Genomic DNA, 21,276 nt, shown 5'->3' with positions numbered 1-21,276 from the left:
TCTGGTTGTGACGGTGATTAGTAATGAATTATTTGCAGGAGGAGTAGATTGTGTGTAAGCTAATTTTAGAGAATCATTTACAATGGCATTGTTATAATATTTATAAAGGATTTGGGTACCTACCTCCCGGTGATCAAAAGCCACGTCGACCACTTTTGCATGGATTGTGTGGGCGCGTCACTTTACTGCAATTCCCTCAAATTAATAATTTTGATATTTGGCCGACCTGCTGCAGTCCGAGCTCCTTTCGGTCTTGCTACTCCGACTGGCCGATCGACCACCACATTTACATACGGACGAAATGTTAAATCATGATTCTTATTGGAATTCACAGCAATTTAAGGATAGAGCAAAGAAAATGCTGAAGAAAGTGATGTGCTTGATTTCTTCATCCTTGGAAAGCGTGCGTTATTGGAATTCAAGAGTACCCTTATTGTTGTAAAATCCAGCCATTTGTCAACTCTCTTCAACATGTGCGATAGGCATGCTCATACCAAATCTTTCCCTATATAAGCAATCCATGCTAAAGCTGTTAGACCGTCTGCAGCAGATCTCAAATGGCTTGAGAAATTCAGCCAATCCCGCAAAATCAAGTTTCTGAGTTTGCTTAGCCTTAATGAGAAGCTCCTTCTGAACACTAAAAGCTTCTTGCGCAATCTTTGTAACCTCCAACACCTGTCCACCAATCTTCTCATCCGCAGCCAAAAACCCTACCAAAGAACTGTCCCAATAGATCGTCAAATGCCACAATTGATGGATCGATGGTCACATCAGCTCCACTAAAGTCCGAAACTCCGCGGTCCCTGAACGCCGACGTAGATAGCGCCTTTAGCCGCGCCACTACCGATTCGAGCCTGTCAATTAGCTTCTCCTCCATGAAGCAGAGCGAAATCCTGCCAACTTCATTCCTCTCCGACCTCATGCATTTTGCCGTCTTCAAGCTGGCCAACACGTATAACCCGAATCTCTTCTTCGATTAGTTTGGGCATCTGATAATTTTGTATCTCCCTGTCGCCCTGATGCTTTCCATCTGTCCTGAAATGCGAGTCCAGCCTCAAACACGGCTTCGACCTCGACCACGAATCTAATTTCGAACATGGATCCGACCTCAACGAGCAATCTATCGCTGTGGTCGTCGGATTTGCCGAGTTTCTTTCTGTCTTGCTAAACACGGCTCCGACCTCCTGCATTACGCGAACCATAGCCGAGAGCGGCAACTGGACGCAACGATCATTTTTATCCGACCTGAAATATGAGCCCGATCTCAAACACGGCTCCAACCTCGATCACATCCAAGCTCGCGCACAGGTCCGACCTCAATGAGTAATCTATCGCTGTGGTCGTCGGATTTGCCGAGTTTCTTTCTGTCTTCCTAAACACGGCTCCGACCTCCTTTTTTGTCACGGACTCCTCTTCTCTTTCTCTCGCCTTCTTCTTTTCTTTCTCTTTTCTTTTCCCTTTTTTTTTTTTTTACATATACAGCAGACCTCAGAATTTTAACAAATACATATACTCCTCACCCTTCTTTTTTTTTTTTTTTTTTTTTACAGAAAATATTCACCAGACTTCAAAGAAAAAATCAGCCTAATAAAATCTAATAAATATTAAAATAAATTATCTGAAAGACCATCAAAATATTCTTTAGCACAATGAACCTTTCTTTTCAGCTGGGTTATCTGCTCAGACTTTCGTACCTTATGTGGATCTCAATGGGTGGATCTGAAAACTTTTGAGATAGTAAAATCTCTTTCGTTTCCCACAGACGGCGCCATTTGATAAATCTTTTCCTCTTCCTGGTCCATGATAGATCTGGTTTTCTTCTGGGTCCCTTCTTGCTGGGCTCCCTGATGGGTCTCTTCATGTTCTACCTGGTGAAAGGACCTATAAAATAAGAAAGAATGGTCAGGGGCCTACCGGGGGTGCCCCGGTGGAGGCCCTCCGACGCTCAGGTCAGATTTTATGGCTCAGAGTAGTATATTTGGGCAAGGGTTACAGAAAGAATAAAAATGGTGTCTAGGAAGGAGAAGGAAGAAGAAGAGAGCCCCCCTTCTGCGTGGCCTCTACCGTGATATATATATTTGTCTCTCTGCCACAATGCTAGCTGTCTTCTGCCGCCCAGCTCCGTATGTACGGATGTGTCAGGCGCCTGCTCCATGCGTAACAGCCATTAATTCTCCTCCGATACGCATGCGGAAGGACCCACCAGCGGGGCAGGTTAGTCATTTTCCTCTTTCCGGGCTGGGTTGAATGGTAGGGCTGAAGTTGAGCCTGGTGAGAGCCTGATTATTGGGCCGAGAGGTTTGGGCCGGCTTGATTGAGGAGTCTAGGCAGAGTCCGGCCCTGTGACTGAGCGGGCTAGACCTGGCTCTCGAGGGGAATATTGAAGCCTTCGGATCATGGACTGTTTTCATGGGCCTGGCCTTTAGGCCGAGGTGAAGAAATCCATCAGTCATCAGAGTATATATACATACAATAAATTAAATTTTTATTAAACTTAGAATAGCCCCAAATAACTATTTTGTTTATACTTTTATTTATAATTTTCTACCATACATTATCTAAGGATTTATAAAATTAAGTTTTAAATTCATTAAATAAAGTGCTATAATTTTTATAATATATTTTTTAAGATTATTGATATTAAAACTATAATTTCATTAAAATTATTATATATATATATATATAATTATTTGGTACAATTTAGTTTCGGTATGATTCTTGTTTAAAAATCAGAATTAAAATGAAATAGATAAATAAATTCAATTCGGCCTATTCAATTTTTACAACTGTCTTTCGGTCTGATTTTTTATTTCTATTCGAAACTCCAATAACCATCCACAATCCTACTTACCACTAGCATTTTACATATAAGAAATAAAAAGATACTAAAGAAAAACTGTTATACTAATTAAACACCATTCACTGTATACTTGTGTATCTCTTTTTTTTTGTCCAGTTTGTTCCATATTAGGAGTCTAATTTCATGGATTGAACAGCAAAACCCTCGTGATTCTATTGCTCATATAATTCTTTACTAGTTAATGCTTACTTTGCTAATGACTTTTGCCTATCCCCTCTGGCCGTCTTCAAAGTGAAACATTCCTTTGCTTCTTCATTTTCCAGCACAAAGTTTACAATAATTTATAATATAATTTTTCTACGGAACTGTTTTCATCTTTTTTAAGATCAAACAAATTAATCTCATCTCTTTTTTTTATGTTCAACAAATTAATTCTTCTGCTTAAATTCGTTGTTACTTCTAATGAAAAATAATCAAAATGCCCTTCTAAAGAACTTGAGAAAATAAATTTTGTTTCTATTTGCTTATTTTGCAAGTTATTCCACATTGAAAATGGATTTAAGAGTATTTCAATAATTTTTTGTTATAATTAACAATAAATAAGACATAAATTGGACAAATTACCATATATTATAGCGGAATTTGTCATCCCACCTAATTTCTAGTACCCCAACAACAGAATAATATTAAAAAAAAAAAAAAAAATACCAGAATGCAAGCATGCATGAATACATGTCACCACCCGGACAAACAGACAGAGCCATCTCAGCTTTGCCGATTTCGTTTGATTTCATCATCCCATTGGCAAATAATTTAGAAAGTACTTATTTGAATATTTGATGCCCAACACTTGATCACCATGACCTTACATTAACCAATTTCCCTCCAGACACGCTACTAGCAAAGGTTAATTGCCTTTAGTAATCAACCACCTTTTACTTAATTATTTGAGCAGAGATATTTCCTTTTGCTTCCATAAAGAGACTTCCCATACCTGCCAGATTTATATCATAAGCCTTCATCTCTATCTTCACTTCAAGGAGTTCTCTATATCTATCACAAACCGGTACTTCACATCTCTCTTTACTACCCTTTCAAGAGCTTCATTTGCATAATCAATAGGGATTAATTCTATCTCGGGATAAATTTTTTTAGCAGCACAAAAGTCCAGCATTTCTTGTGTCACTTTTGTACCACCCGTTATGCTACCAGACACGGTTCTCATACCTGTAATTTGTTTTTGTAACAAAAGTAACCATCAGTAACAAAGGCTAAAGCTCAATAACTTAAAACAGATTTTAATTCTAAAACTTGCATGATTACCCAGAATGAGAGATGCTGGACTGAATTTGACTTCACTTGGGAACCCCACAAGAACAAGAACCCCAGCAGTCTTCAAAAGTGACATGTATGGGTCAAATGGATGATCACCAGAAGCTGTGTCAACTATAAAGTCCAGTGATTTAGAGAGTGCCTGCAAAAAAGATCTCATTCGTGTTTTAGAAAAAAAATAAATTATAAAAAGGCAGATCGATTTGTTCTTTTCATATTGTGTTCACAGAGAAAGCTCTGGTAAGAAGATTTAACTGATTTTACCTTCATCTGTTCTTGGTCAGATGAGACAACAAAATTGTCTGCACCAAGCACACCCAAGGCTTCCTCTTTCTTAGAAATGCTTGTGCTAAAAACTGTTACTTTCAGTCCAAAAGCCTTCCCAAACTTCACTGCCATGTGACCAAGACCACCTAGCCCAATCACTCCTAGAGATTTACCAGGTTGGTTCATCCCATGTCGCATCATGGGATTGTAAACAGTAATTCCAGCACATAGCAGGGGTGCTGCTAAGGCCAATGGATAGTCATCTGGTATCATAAAGCAGTACCTGCAGATTTAAAAAATAAAAATTAACATCTTCAATAGCTAAAGCTAGCTCAATTTCCTGAAATTGGGCAAGTGGTCGACTCTACAAGCTATAGCATCACGTTCCTTTTGCCACATCCTTGCACTATGCTCCTCTGAAGTGAAGGAACAGAAGTGCATTATCCCGGCAGTTGCAAGAATTAGCACATGTCTAACTATGAGCTCAATAAAGTGGAAAACAATCACAAATGTCACAATATAATTCCTCCATTAATTTCCTTATTCCATGTAATACAATGAAATCCTCACATCAGAGATCTAAGACAATTGTGAGAAAGCCTGCATGCAAAATTGTTGCACAAGGGAAATTACATATCCTGAAGTGGAAAACAGTTTAGCAGCAGAAATGAATAATATCTTTCAGAGGCATATAAAGCAGGCACAATACAGAGGATTTATATCATTTTCCATATAATAAAATAGAAGTGGAAGGATAAGAATAAAAAGATTGACTCAAGGGGACTTGCCTTTCATGGACAACAATGTAGCTAGAATATCCTCCTTTTGTGATTGTACCGTCAAGATCAATGGCATTAAAAGTAAAAACTGACCCTTTTTCACAATGAACTTCTTCCCTATCATTACAATACTCGCATTCTTTGCATGAGTTGACATAAGTGCCTACTCCAACTCGGTCACCAGGCTTGAAGCGGCTAACATTAGGTCCAGCCTCTTGTACCATTCCAACAATCTCATGTCTGCATGCAGCTAGTAGTCATGGACTCATAAGTTTAAGGAACTTATCAAACTAGTGAAATTATAATCAAGCCACATACCCTGGCACCAAGGGATACTTTGAATCCCCAAGTTTATTCCTAGTCCAAATAACATCAGCATAGCAGATTCCACAATGTGTGATTTTTAGGGAAACATCATCTTCCCCAGTAGTCCTGAAAAGCGTTTACAAGATTAGCTAGTAAATCATTAATACAAGTTATCAAACTGATAGACCAGAAAATGAAATTCAAAAAGGAGTGATACCATCCTCAGTGAATCTAGGCCTTTGATGAACCATAAGAATGCTGCTGTTCTAAATATGATGCTGAGTACTAACAGTTAGAAAGTAAGAATTTATTGTAAAGAGAGAAAGAAAATACCCCAATTTCCAGCTTTTACTTGTTGGAACATCAGTATTGGGCAGGAAACCTTTTTTTCATAACAACATTATTTTTGAAAAAGGGGCTTCATTCCGTCAGTGATTCAAGATAATCTGGGACATCACTTGTGAAGCTTTTGTTTTTCTTTTATCTTAAGCAATCTGAATCTAAAACAATTTTCTGAGAACTTATGTGGTATATTCCAGGTTGTCTATATCATCACATCACTTTACATCATGTGTTATTTCATAAGATGCCAAGAAAACACAAAGTTTGACATTAGTATTTGAAAAATGAAACCAAACGTTATATAACAGGACATAGGCATGAGACAACAAAAACAGTCAATTGGAAAAGACCATTTCAGTAAATTTTCATAGATAAAGAGTAAGATGCATCAAACATACCTGCGCTTGAACTTGTATGGTGATAAAACTCCAGATGGATCTCTAGCTGCCCATGCAAAGCAGTCCTCCTTTACACTCTCAGAACTCATTCCTAAATGTCAACGATTCCACCATTAAGCATTGGCTAATCAGTTACTCCATGTAAATGAATCCCACATCAGTTTGGGATAAGGTAATGCACCCTTTATAAAAGCCTTAGGCACTTCTTCCTTGAGCTAACTTTTGGGTGAGTTAGACCTGATATAAATTTAATATGGTATCAGAGCCTCCCACCGATGTTGGATCTCCCGTAAATGTGTCACGTTCCAGTATAGTCCTGGGCGTGAGGGAAATTCTACATCGGTTTGGGATAGGAGTAATGTGCTCCTTATAAAGGCTTTAAGCACTACTTCCCTTCAACTCCTCCTCTGAACTATCTTTTGGAGTGAGTTAGACCTTATCCAAATTTAACAATATAAAATTTCTAAATAAAAAGTATTTTTAATAAATAACAAATTGCAAGTTGTAAGCTAAGATTGGGTTGCATCAGAGTGGGAGAGGGAGTGAAAAAGAAAATAGACAAGAGCTTAAAAAAGGAGAAAGAGAAAGACAATAAAAAGTTTGAGCACAACAATTAGCACAGATGTAGATGAGAAACAACCAATTGTATTTGTTTTCTTTTAGCTTATATCTTAAAGGAGCTCAAAATGCTTTAGGAATTTCATTCCACACCCAAAATGAACCAAACATGACTAAAATTACTCATACATACTAGTCAACCAGGTCAAAATAGGATTACACCAAAGACATCTTCTAAAAATTCATTGTATTGGAGATAAGCAAGGAGGTAGTTTAGCTGAAGTTTCAGACAGCCCATGAATGTTACCCTTTGTCTGGATTCCTAAATGTATAGGAGAAATTAAGGAGGAGAACTGGAGAGAAAAGAAAAGAATAGAAATTTGATTTCCAAAGGGAAATATAATTTCTTTTTACCCATACAATTTAAAAAAGGATCCTCTAGTTTAAAGGGCATTAAAGATTTTTCATACAAATAATCTTATCTCCATTTCCCACCAATTTGGAGTGAAATGTTTTAGGTTCACTCTAAGGGATTGAGAAATGATTTCTCTTGTTTTCTCCTCTTTTCTCTCTTCTAGTCATTGTCCAAAAAAGATAATTTAAAGAAATCAAATTTAGTTTCTTTTCTTTTCTCTCCAATTCCCCAACCCAAACACAGATAAGAAAAAGATAACAACATTTTGGGACGCTGAATAGACAATTAGGACAAACTGGAAAAACACCAATGTTTAGATCAAGATAAGCGCATGGGAGGAAATATTTAATTCGAGGAAACATAAGTTTACTCTCAAAGGCGCAATCAAAGAGTGAATCAAACGTCAGGATAAAATCTAGGACTAATTAATAAAACAAGAAGTTTAAATGCTGGTCCAAAGATGTTCAAATTTGGGATCTTCGATCAGTGAGTACAATACCGTCAATTGTAACAAATAACATTAAATTTAGCGAAATCAAATAGATATTGATTGTTGAGTAAAATAGTATGACTGAAATGAGATTCTACTAAAATCCAAGAGAATTGACAGATAAGAGTTGGATTTTATTTAGTACCTGGAATTATGAGCGTAGAATTAGGGCTTTCAGCGAACCAGATAACAATTCAGACCAGAGACGGAAGGTAGGGAGAGTGTATGTGTAGTTGATGTTGAGAGAAACAGTGTTCCTCACTAGTTCTGTGGAGGCTAAAAACTGAAACGCTTGGAAAGGCTAACAACCATTAATCTATATGATGTCCATAGTAAGACTATAACTCTAGAGATAATTTTAAAATAAAAAAAAAATTATTATTTTATCTTTATAATATAAAAAAACATTTATAATATAGAAAACTGATAAAACTACCCTCTCATTTTAAAAAATATATTAAAATATTATAATATTTTAAAATTTATATTAATTAATTTTTTATTAATTTAATTATTAAATATTTTATAATTTAATTTCTACCATTTTAAAATATTTATTAATTAATTTTTTAAATTTTTAGCAAGTCCATTAATAATAATAATTAATTTATGTAATTTATTATTAATTAGATAATATTGAATTAGTTTAAACATTATTCTAATTATCTATGATATCTTATCTACAGGTGTTTTAATATTCAAATATCAAAGTTAGAGAGCGAGTAGAATTACTTTAAATGAAAATAATCCAATTAAACTTAACAATAGAAAATATATATTCTATGCAGATCACAAAGAAAAATACAAAAACTCTTTCTTTCTTTCTTTATCTCTTGTTTTTCACAATCTTTAAGGCATGAGCTTTTACACTGAATAAAGAGAGTAATTCGGCTTCCTGTGATTACTTCTACTATCAATAGACCAGCTATACGAGATTAATGCTACAGTCATCCCGGTATTGTTTTCACTGCGCATCAAAAGATAGGTATTCCATCCACCCTCTTATATGCATATATTTGTATATGTATTGCATAATATTGGTAGCAGAGCTTTTAATGTTTTGTTTTGTAATTTTGAATCAATTAATTGTGTTTTAATTGATTAAAAAAAATCATTTTTTGCAATTTCATGGAGTTTTTCCATACATAGTTAAGTTATTATGTTTGAGTTTTATAAATTGTATTTTTTGGTATTTTATATTAGGTAAAATTGCACTACAAGAATATTAAAAAAAAAAGCTATAAAATTTCACAAGTGAATAGTCAATAATTTAATGATTAGTATTTCAAATATTTGATAAATCGTAAGTAATTTATTTTACCACATTTACAGAGTTTTAAATCAACATATTATTTCATTAATTAGATGAGAATGGAGGGAGTCATAGCCTTTCCAAGATGGCTCATTGAAATTGTATAACTATTTTTCTTTTGTTTATTCACTCAATTAGATGAGAATTTTTGGTTAAACATAGGATAATATGTGAAAACTAACTTTGAAAAAAAAAATCTCTGAGAGAACTGACTCATCAAATAGACATTGGAATCCAAAAACCATTTATTAGAAAAAGTCTAGATAGTGGGCTTGAATTGCACTCTCTAATTTTGAGAGTGGACTTCTCTAAGGTAATGCAAAACTAATAGGATTTTGCTGTAAGGCAATTTCTTATTGGTTGTAGTATGAAAAGTCTATTTAGGCCTCTTTTCAATATCGTTTCTTCATGAATTTATCGTTGTTGGATGCAAAATAATTTTCTTGATTTTTTGAAATCTGTTTCAAAACAGAATAAAAGAAAGAATAAGAGAAATGGTGAACGTCAATCACTACTACAAAATAAACATGATATCAGTCCTTCTCCTCTTCACACAAAGAAATCAATACTAGTGCCCTAATCTCTATAAGTTTTCTCACTAGAATCATGGGCTAAAAAAATAGGTTTGAGAAAGTAAAGGGTTTTCATCTTTAAAAACTTATTCGTAGGCACACTAAGCTCGAGAAAGAGTTTAGTATTCACAATTCATTCATTTTGTTGCAACAATCTCAATTGTTGTAATCTTCTATATATTGCTTCCTTGGTTTTCTCCATCTCTATAAATTTAGGAAGAAGTTAATAGTAATGGAAAAAAATAAAATATGAAAATCTATAAATCTCGATCCTTAATCTCAAGGTGTTAAAGAAATAATCTCTGAACCCTTGCCTAAATCCCTTTTTGTTTTTAGTTTTTTATCATTTTAGTTCTCTTTAGATCAAATTGGAGGCAAAGTCCAACACCAAACATGAGCTAGTATTTTTAGATTTTAGGATTAAATAATGATGGAAATTTTCCTGTTGCAAAAGTATATAAGTTTTACAATGGAAAATAAATTTGGTCCTTAATATCTTAATATCAGTCAATTGTTGCTAGAAATATGATTGCTAAAACTTCAATTTCTTGTAGTGATTTTAGAATTTATAGCATACATACATTTTGAAGAGTTTATAACTAATATAACTTCTTCATAGGAAGTAGGAATATCAATATGATCAGTTTCTTTATTAATGAACCATTCATCTTCATGAAGAAATGCATCTTTGTGGTGGTCTCAAAATCCTATTTGACTTTATTGGAATTCGAATAGATTTGATGATATGTTAGACCATCTTATTTTAATAAGATTAAGATCTACATCTATATCCTCTATTTGTTAGCTTGAATTTTGTTCCTCAAACACTAATTTTCTTCCTTTATCTCCCTCTTGGAAAAAATATTCCCCCAAGAATTTTACATCTTTGTTAATGATAACTCTTTGCTTATCATGAATATTAAAGTAATATATGAAATCCTCCTTGAGATAACCAATAAATTGGCCTAACTTTAATATATCTTCTAATTTATCAATTTTCAATTTCTTTAAATATGTTGAAAAATCTCAAACCCTAACATGCTTAAAACTAAGAGGTTTACCAAACCATATTTTGGTGGAGTAGTGGAGACTAATTTATAAGAAAGTCAGTTAAGTAGATTCAATATTGTTTTTAGTGCATTCCCTACGAGGAGATTGGTAAATTCCTATAGCTCATTATACTTCGCATCATGTCAAGCAAAGTATGATTCCTCCTTTATATTATATTATTTAGATGAGGAGTTTATGAAGGTGTTAACTCTGAAATTATGTAATTTTCTTTAAGAAATTGGCCAAATTCAGTAATTAAGTATTCACCTCCTTCATCAAATTGAAGAATTTTATTACTTTTTCCTATTTGGTTTTTTACTTCAGATTTAAACTCTTTAAACTTTCCAAATTACTTAGATTTGTGTTTCAATAAATATAAGTAATATACCTAGACAGATCATCTATAAAGAAAATAAAGTAGACAAACCCTCCTCTAACATTTTCCTTAAAAGGTCCATAAACATTTGTATGTATGATTTCCATTATTTCTTTGGTTCTTTGTGCTTGTCCTATAAACGTTTTTCTGGCCATTTTACCTTAGAGACAAGCCTCACATGTTGGTATAAGTTCCAAAACTAATTGAGACAAAATTCCTATTTGTACTCATTAATCTTTCTTTATTTATATGATCTAACCTTATGTGCCAAAGATATTTGAAATTATCTTAGATTGATTCATGACATTAATTTCACTTGATTTTTTAGAGTGGAACTTGGATTGAATATCTCCATAATAAAGGCCATTTTTATATATCCAGTGCCAGTTAATTTATTTTTTAAATAAATATGACAAAATCCATTCATAAAATGAAATTCATAGCCATTGCTTGTCAAATTAGAAACATAAATTATATTAACATAGACACTTAATATATACATATATTGTCCGAAAATAAAACATTATTATTTATATACAATATAACATAACCTACAGCTACAACAACAACCATTGCTCCATTGCAAAATATGACTTTCATGCAAGATCTTATTGCCATTAGTTCATGCAAATTGTTACAAACATGAGAACTAGCACTAATACCAATGATCCAAGAAGATGAAATAAGAGTATTAATAGATTCTAAATAACAAGAAATGGACATACCTTCAGAAGGCTTCACCTTCTTATTCTTCACATACTCAACGTACATTGGATAATTTCTCTTCCAATACACATCCTTTTGATAGTGGAAACACTTTGTCAGTTGGAGTAGCATCAACCTTCTTGTTTTTCTTAGACTTTTTCTTCTTAGCTATCTTATGTGAGGGACTAGTAACCAAGGCCTTCTTTCCTTTCTTGTTATGTTGCTTTCCAGTCTTACTAGTAGTGGAAATAAGAACGACCTCCTTGCCCTTATGACTTGGCATATTCTTTTGAGCAATCACCAAATGGTTAAAAAGCTCAGCTAAAGTGCACTCCATTTTATTCATATTGAAATTGGTAATAAAATTACCAAAGTTATCAATAAGAGATTGAAGGATCAAATCTAATTTTAATGTAACATCTATAGTAAAATCAAGAATGTACACCTACATCAGCTCCCTTATACATTTTCATCCTAAATAACTGCTTAGATATCTCATATCTTTGCACCCTACTATGTTCGCCAAAGAGCTCTCTAAGGTGAAAAAGCATCGCAGAAGCAGAAATCTATATTCTCATATTGCTTTTGGATCTCATCCTCTACAGAAGCTAACATGTAGCACCTAGCTTATAAATCCTCGTCCAACTTTTTACATGTGCTCCTCTTACAATAGTATATGATGATTGTTTTTCGAATTTATAACACTCTCTTTACAATCTTAAGGTAAAGAATATGTTTCAACTTGGAAACAAAAACTTCTAAAGCCAAAATACATTGATTGGAGCTTCACATAAGGTATTTAGTGCATTAACTGATCTTGCAAGAAATCAAATGTGTTAAGAATATTTTGACTATTTGAGCCTTGATGGTATATTTTCAAGTGTACTTATTACCTTACTGGTAATATTTGAGCCTTAATAGTATTTTTAAAGACGAACAGAAAAATATAAATGTCATTGTTATAAATACAACTATAAAACATAAACTTTCTTTCTATTTTTATTCTTCATTTTTATATCAGCCCTCTCAATTCTCCTCTTTATATTCTTTTTTTTTCTCTTGTATACTCTACTTTCTACTGTTTATTTTTTCAGTAGCAACCTATGCACTTTATATGTAAAGATTGCTTTCTTTGGTCAACAAGTGCTCATATTTAAGTGTGGTTGTTTTTCTTTTCTTGTACATGAATATTTCACCTACTAAAATCTCATGAACTCCAACAATATGTGTAAGAGACATTGTAATATGTTTTCTAAGAAAGTTACTTCTTGCATCAAATATTGAAATAAATAAATAAATAATTTCTAGTTGTACATTGATCCTAAGTTTCTTCCCACATCTTTCAATAAGGCCTTAAGAGGCATTGATTAAGCATGAAGCTAGAATCTGAATCATTGCAAAAGAAAGTACCACTACCATATAATCCTCACTAAATGCAAAATGCATTTGCAAAAAATGTTCAAGATTTCTATTTTTTGTTGGAGTGGATAAGCTTTTTAGTTTCTATATACTTATATGGGTTTTATTGACTAGTTGAAGGCATTTCCTTTGCTCTTTAATACTCTGACTCTTCATTTTGCCATATCGTACCTTCATAGGATATGACATGAAACTTATGTTCGATATATATTCATACAGTTGGACACTTGAATGATATATTCATGCATAGTTAATAGAGTATTCTTTTCTCTCAAGACGAGGAGCATGTATTCAGATAAAAATAATTATTTGGTTGTATTTTGGATGATATATTTAGTTATATTTGATACTCTATTTAGACTATAATTATTAATATTAGATCAAATCAAAAGTGGAAAAAAAATGTAAAGAGAAGTATACTATTGATAGAAAATTGATCTTATGTATTTCATAGAAAACTAATGTTTATAAAGAGAATATAACAATAGTGATGACCTATTTTTTTGAACTTAATATAACTGAAAATAAAAATAAAATAACAGATAAATATCTCTAATTTATTCCATGATTTCCTACTAAAAATGACAGCTCTTTAACATTCCTCCTTGGCATTTTTGTTACAGACTCCAATCCATTGTCTAAGAACTTCAAACCTTTCCTTGGGCAGTGCTTTAATTAACAAATAAAACAAGCTAATTTTTAGATAAACAATGGACCATAATCACTTCATTAGATTATTAAATTTCTCAAATCAAATGAAACTTGATCTTGATGTGTTTTGTCCTTCCATAAAATACATGATTCTTTGAAATTGATATTGCTGAAATGTTATCACATCTTATTTTAGTTGGACCTTTTTGTTGACAATCAAAATCCATTAAAAGCTTTCTTAACTAAATGACTTGATTCACAGTAGAGGCAGTAGCAATATACTCACCTTTCACTATCGATTGAGCTATTGTTTCTTGCTTCTTTGAGCTCCAAGTGAAGATACCATAACCCAAAGTGAACAAATTCTCAAAAGTATTTTGCAATCATCTAAATAGCCCCCCTAATCACTATTAGAATATTCCAATAGCTTCACATCTTCTTTTCCTGTACTTTTAAACATAACACCGAAGTCTATGGTGCTTTTCAAGTACCTAAGTACTCTTTTTGCTGCGGAAAAATATCTTTCAGATGGAGAATGCATATATCTAGACAAGGCACTCACAACAAATATAATGTCTAATCTATTGCTGTGAGATTCAGTAAGCTGCCTATGAGACTTTCGAATAAACTTTTATCAACGTTCTTTGCATCACCATCTTTGCTTAATTTTTCACATGTGGGAATTGGAGTACTCATTGGCTTGCAATCTTCCATGTGAAATTTCTTTAAGATATTTGTTTCATATTTCTTCTGGCATATGAAAATACCACAGCTTGATTGCTCCACTTTTATGGCCAGAAAATATTACATTAATCTAAGCCTGTCATCTCAAAAACTTGTTTCATTTTAGCTTTGAATGATTGAATAAGATTAAAATCTTCTTCGGTTATTAACATGACGTCAATGTACATAGACACTACTAAAATTTTGCTGCATTCTCCTTTGATGTATAAGGTGGCTTCATATCACTTCTCTTGAAACCAAGCTGCAACAAATGGATGTCAATTCTGCTATACCAAGCTCATGGAGTTTGTTTAAGGCTGTAAAGAGCCATTTTCAATAAATAGACATAATTTTCCTGTTTAGAAACTACAAAGCCCTCATGCTGCTCAATATAAATATTTTCATAAAGAAATCCATTTAAAAAAGCATACTCGACATCAAGTTAATGAATTTGCCATAGTGTCATACCTAGCAATAGGTGCGAATATTTATTGGTAATCAATGCCTTGTTGTTGTACTTATCCCTTCACGATTTGCATACAGAGCCATTAGAGTTTAATTTAGTTTTGACAATCACCTTTTGCATTTCAAGTCTTTCAATGAGCTACCATGTTTCATTTTTGTTGATCATATCTATCTCCTCCTATGTTGCTTTTCTCTAAGCTGGTAAAGATTTTGCTTGACTGAAGTTGCTAGGTTCTGAGATAACGAGATTGCACCTCTAATATACATCTTGCAGGGTTCTTGTACCTTTAATGGGCTCATCATCGAAAGTTTCCTCATCTGTAATAGGTTGTCGCTGGTTTGGTTGGCAATTAAGGACTTTAGGTTGCACTTTGCCTTTGTTGTCCCAATTCTAAACTGCCATTTCATTAAATTTGACATCCCTCCTCACAAGAATTTTGTTGGTTTTCAAGCAATAAATTATGTATCCCTTTGTGACAAGGCTATAACCAACAAAATTTCCTTTTTCTGCTCTTTTATCAAGTTTGTCTCTTTATTGCTGAGGAATTTGATAAAAACAAATGTATTTGAATACTCTAAGATGATGAATAGATGGCTTCACACCATACCAAGCCTTGTAGGGAGTGTTGCTCTTAAGAGCCTTGGTAGGTAATCGATTTAATAAATACACCGAATTGTTTATGGCTTTCACCCAAAAGTACTTCGGTAAGTTTTTCTCAAACAATAAGTATTTGACCATCTCCATAACAATCCAATTCTTCCATTTGCTCACACCATTTTGTTGAAATGTGTAAGTGATGGTCACTTGGTGTGCAATTCCTTCATCACTGCAAAACTTATCAAATTGGCTAGAGTTGTACTTAGTGCCATCATTAGATCTCAACATGTTAATCTTCAAATTGCTTTGATCTCAACATAGCAGGAACTTCACTTCTAGCTTTAAGAAAATAGATCCAACACATTCTAGAAAAGTCATTAATAAAGAGAAGGAAGTATCTATTACCATTCATTGATGTGATTTCATAGGTCCACATACATCACTATGCACAAGTTGCAACCTTTGAGAAGCTCTCCAAGCTTAGCCTTTTGGAAATGGAAGCTTCACTTGTTTACCTTGCTGACCAGCATCACAATCATGATGTTCAACTGTGATTTCTGATATATTTTCCACCAAAATTTTGCCTTCTGAGGTTGGTTAAACTCCTATGGTTGAAGTGCCCAAATCTTTTTGTTCCACAAATTTGATGACACGTAGCCTTAATAATTTGTTTGAATAAGTCTTGTATTAGTTTTTTATTATTATTCTTATTTGTTTTAGTTGTTGCATAATAGGTGGGTTGTTTCCTTGTAATTAGCTTAAGCTGTTAATTATTACTACTATTTAAGCTCATGAATAAAATAACCAAAGGCATGACAGAAAATATAACAATTACGTTTCAATTGAACGTAGAGGCCTTGGTTTCCTCTATTAAACCTTGTTCTTGTTCTTTATTTCCTTAACCTTCTGATTTTCCAGAATAGGTTCTAAAAGCAAGAGGCAGTTCGTACCAAAGTAGTATCAGAGCTCTGGGATGGACCAGAGAGTGGAGAAATTGGAGCAGACAGTTCAGTCCCTTTCTGGAGGACAGGAAGGAATTGCGAAGAGATTAGAAGAACTCTTTTCCCAATTGAACGTAAGAATGGATCAGCTGGCTACCCACTCTTCTCCAGGGAAGCACACTGAGCCTGAACCATGGACTCCGGAATCCAAGATTAAATCCAACGATTCGGTCGCTACCTCTTCATATGCGCCGAAAATGGTCAAACTGGATTTTCCACATTTTGATGAAAAAGAGAACGCCACATGCTGGATTTGTAGGGCGGAGCAATTCTTCCAATTTCATCATACCTCCGATGAGGATCGAGTGGGCATCGCCTCCTTCCACATGGTTGGGGATGCTCAACTATGGTACCAATTACTGAAGCAAGAGAATCCTGTCGTCACATGGACAGAATTCAAAGATGGATTTTATGCACGATACGGGCCCAATCAGCTGATTGATTTCTTTGGGGAGCTTTCGAAATTGCAACAGCACGGTACAGTTCACACTTATCAGACGCAATTCGAAAAGCTTTTGGCCAAAGTGGGGGGATTGGCGCAAGATAGACAAGTTAGCTGTTTTGTCAGCGGGTTAACACCATTAATTCGCACTGATGTTCAGGCCAATCGGCCAAAAACATTAGCAGAAGCCATTTCTCTTACCCGGTTGTATGAAGCACGAAACGCAGCTTCGGGGAAGGGGCTGCCAGCGCAAACCCGACCAGCACCTCAGGTGGTTCGATCTCCATCTCGGCCAGCATCAGATTCCATCAAAAGGCTGACATGGGATGAGCTCAATGAAAGAAAATGGCTAGGGTTGTGTTTTAAATGTAATGATAAATTTGGCCCTGGGCATAGGTGCAAGAAGCTCTTTTCAATTCAAGCAGTTCTTGAGGACAGTGATGATGACACTGAAATGGAGATAGAAGAGCAGGATTCAACAGAGGATGTTCCGGCTATATCCCTACATGCAATTGCTAGTTTTGAAGGACCATAAACAATGCGGCTATGTGGAAGGGTAGTCAGATTAGATGGAACGGTCTTGGTAGACTTTGGCAATACTCATAATTTCATAAGTGCAGAGTTCGCTAGAAAAGCTGGTTTGGAGCCAACAATAAGGAAAAAACTAAAAGTATAGGTAGCTTCCGGTGAGGAATTATCAAGCCCAGGTATTTGTACCCAGACTCAAATTTTAATTCAAGGAGAGTCTATAACATTTGATTTATATATACTGCCATTAGAGGGCTATGATGTCGTGTTGGGAACTCAGTGGTTGCGTACTTTGGGTCCTATTGTATGGGATTTTTCTAAGCTTTTAATGGCATTCAACTTAGATGGAAAGCAGGTACTCTTACAGGGCTCTTAAATTCATCCAAATCAAGCCATTTCAGCAATTCAGATGTAGTAGATGCTCAAACACATAAAAAAGGGGTTCTTATTGCAAATCATGAAATCAGACTCAACCATCCCACAAATTCCAAACCTACACCCTGAAATCTAAGATCTTTTAACCAAATTCAGCATGACCATGACCGAACCAGTGGGATTGCCACCACAACGCTTCCATGATCATAAAATTCCCTTAAAAAACCCAGAACCTATTTCAGTGAGGCCATACCGATATCCCCATTACCAAAAAATAGAAATTGAGAAAATAGTGGCAGAAATGCTTGCGACAGGAATAATTCAACCCATCCAAAGCCCCTATTCTGCTCCTGTTCTGTTGGTCAAAAAAGCGGACGGTTCTTGGCGAATGTGTATCGATTACAGGGAATTAAATAAAAACACGGTGAAGGATAAATTCCCAATACCTATTATCGAAGAACTTCTGGATGAGCTTTCGGGTGTCCAATATTTCACCAAGCTGGATCTCCGTTCAGGATACCATCAAGTAAGAGTTCATCCTTCAGACATTGAAAAAATAGCCTTCTGCACTCATGAGGGCCATTACGAATTCCTGGTAATGCCCTTCGGCCTCACCAACGCACCATCAACCTTCCAATCACTTATGAACGAGGTATTCAAAAAGCATTTAAGGAAATTTGTGCTTGTCTTCTTCGATGACATACTCATCTACAGCAAGTCTTGGAAGGAACACATCCAGCATTTAGAAACTGTGTTTTCAATTTTACAAACTCATCAATTATTTGTTAAAATTGAGAAATGTCAGTTTGGCACCAGGGAAGTTAAGTACCTCGGCCATATTATCTCTAATGGTGGAGTCTCTTTAGATCCAGAAAAAATTGCAGCAATACAGAGGTGGCCAAAGCCTACATCGCCAAAAGCTTTACGGGGATTCCTGGGACTTTACGGGTATTACCGGAAATTCATACAGCATTTTGAAAAAATTGCAGGGCCCCTAACCAGAATGTTAAAGAAAGATGGCTTTAACTGGTCACTCATGGCGGAAACAGCATTTGCTAGTTTGAAGGAAGCAATGACAAAAGCACCAGTTTTGGCTTTACCGGACTTCTCAAAAAAAGTTTTTGTGGAATGTGATGCTTCCGGCTCAGGAATTAGCGCGGTACTAATGTAGGAACAGCCAATTGCATTTTTCAGTCAAACTCTGCATGGTAAACATCTTCTTTTGTCAACTTATGAAAAAGAAATGTTAGCTCTTGTAATTGCAGTACAGAAGTGGAGACCTTACCTTCTTGGACAAACCTTTGTGGTCAAGACTGACCATCAAAGTTTGAAGCATCTCTGGACTCAAAGAATTACCACGACAGCTCAGCAAAAATGGTTGTTTAAGCTGATGGGCTTTGACTTTGTTATTCAATATAAAGGGGGAAAAGAAAACGTGGTGGCTGATGCTTTGTCCAGAAGAGATGAGAAAGATGATGGGGAGGGGCAAATTTCAGCAATCTCTTGCCCAATCCCAAATTGGATCGATTCAATTAAAGAAGAAGTACAATCCTTACCATTTTTACAGGAGAAGGTGAAGCAAGTTCAAGATGGAGAGGCTCTTGGACCATGGGAAAATAAAAATGGCATCTTGTTGTTTAAAGGGCGGATTTATCTGTCAAAGGAATCAGCTTTGGTCCAAGAAATCATTAACCAGTTCCATTCCAGCACCCATGAAGGATTCTTTAAAACTCTTCAACGAATCCGATCCAACTTCTACTCACCAAATCTCAAGGAGCGAGTGAGAAGATTTGTGCGAGAATGTGATGTCTGCCAAAGACATAAAGCAGAACACACTGCTCCAGCTGGTCTCCTTCAACCTCTCCCAGTTCCTAGCCGAATTTGGGAAGACATTTCAATAGACTTCATAGATGGGCTGCCGAAATCAAACGGTAAGACAACAATATTTGTGGTGGTGGATAGACTGTCGAAGTATGCTTATTTTGTGCCCATCTCTCATCCTTATACTGCTGCCTCTGTTGCATAATTATTTTTTGAAAATATTTTTAAGCTGCATGGGATGCCAAAAATAATTGTTTGTGATCGGGACTCGGCTTTTACTAGCCAATTCTGGAGAGAACTATTTGATTTAAATGGAACTCGGTTCAACTTTAGCTCTGCTTACCACCCTCAAACCGATGGCCAGACGGAGGTGGTGAACAGAACACTAGAAATGTATCTCAGATGCTTTTCTAGCTCCAAACCCAAACAATGGCTGAAGTGGATATCTTGGGCAGAGTATTGTTACAATACAAGTATCCATTCGGTTACTGGAAAATCTCCCTTTGAAGTTGTATATGGTAGGCCGCCTCCTACTTTGCTCACTTACATACCAGGTACTGCCAACGTAGCAGCAGTGGAAAAGGAATTGGGTGATCGTGATGTCATGTTGAGGGAACTCAAAAAAAGAATTCAGCAGGCACAAAGCAGAATGAAGCAAATATACGACTTAAAGCACCAAGAACGTGAATTTGCCATAGGAGACTTAGTCTATCTTAAGCTGCATCCTTACAAGCAGCGGACTCTTGCTGTAACGACCCGAAAATCGGACCCTATCGGCGCTAGGATCCAGGTCGACTTAAGGTTGCCAGCACCCGTAGCAAGCCTGCTATACTCTTTGTCTACCTGTCAAATTCCATACATGATCAAACATTTTCTGTAAAAACATAAAACTGATTCTCTGAACCGAGGCTCAACCTGTGCATGCACTATCTCTGTACTATAAAACCCCTTACTAGAGCTTGCTCTAGACGGGTTCAACTCATACTCTGTTAAGCCTGGTTTTTTTTGTACATACTGATAAAAACATTCACAGCACATAAACAGACCATGTATACAAAAGGGACTTACAACAGGGGTCAAGCACAATACTCGACACTATACAATACTAAAACATTGCTTTACAATATTACATGTCCACACTATGCTATTACAAAACTTCTTTACTCTTCCTGTACCCTGCCGACTTCCCTCTGACTCTGATCCTGTAAGACTGGGGTTAAAGGAGAGGGATGAGCTATACTAGCCCAGTGAGTAGAACAGATAAAACATGTTAATAAAACATGCTCATATGGAATGCATCACATCACAAGTAAATCACCCATCTCAAACGGACAGATTCAAAATTCCCTCTATTCTGTGCCCGGCCCCCGAAGGAGCTACTCAAGACTTCTCTACGCACCCTATGGCGCTCTGTACCCGGCCCTCTTAGGGCTCCTCAGGACTTTACTCGGAGGGCTAGTGAATCCAAAACTATGTCCGATCCGTACAAGCATAGAATATTGCAATGCGTCACATTAGTGTATTCTAGTGCACTCAACCTATTACATATCA

The 21,276-nt window shown here is 35.4% G+C and overlaps 1 protein-coding gene across 9 annotated transcripts; it reads right to left on the bottom strand.

Annotated features, from left to right (window-relative positions):
* Positions 1 to 3,411: 3,411 nt before the first annotated feature.
* LOC110599690 (probable cinnamyl alcohol dehydrogenase 1) lies at positions 3,412 to 7,990 on the bottom strand. 9 transcript variants are annotated; one of them, XM_021736219.2, is made up of 8 exons: positions 7,833 to 7,990; positions 6,406 to 6,640; positions 6,225 to 6,315; positions 5,497 to 5,610; positions 5,188 to 5,418; positions 4,397 to 4,682; positions 4,124 to 4,274; positions 3,412 to 4,027 (listed from the first exon to the last, which is right to left on the bottom strand). In XM_021736219.2, exons 3-8 carry the CDS (start codon positions 6,311 to 6,313, stop codon positions 3,831 to 3,833), a joined length of 1,068 nt encoding a protein of 355 aa, XP_021591911.1. In that variant the 5' UTR covers positions 6,314 to 6,315; positions 6,406 to 6,640; positions 7,833 to 7,990; the 3' UTR covers positions 3,412 to 3,830. The 9 variants fall into 9 exon arrangements, with proteins under 9 accessions (XP_021591911.1, XP_021591910.1, XP_021591914.1 ...); XM_021736218.2 differs by having other exon boundaries at positions 6,406 to 6,636; XM_021736222.2 differs by having other exon boundaries at positions 6,406 to 6,461; positions 7,833 to 7,989.
* Positions 7,991 to 21,276: the final 13,286 nt, after the last annotated feature.

The sequence above is a fragment of the Manihot esculenta genome, chromosome 16 (genome assembly GCF_001659605.2).
Source record: "Manihot esculenta cultivar AM560-2 chromosome 16, M.esculenta_v8, whole genome shotgun sequence".
Taxonomy (NCBI): Eukaryota; Viridiplantae; Streptophyta; class Magnoliopsida; order Malpighiales; family Euphorbiaceae; genus Manihot; species Manihot esculenta.
Note: the sequence above shows the minus strand (reverse complement) of the source record. Positions and strands in the feature narration are given on the sequence as shown.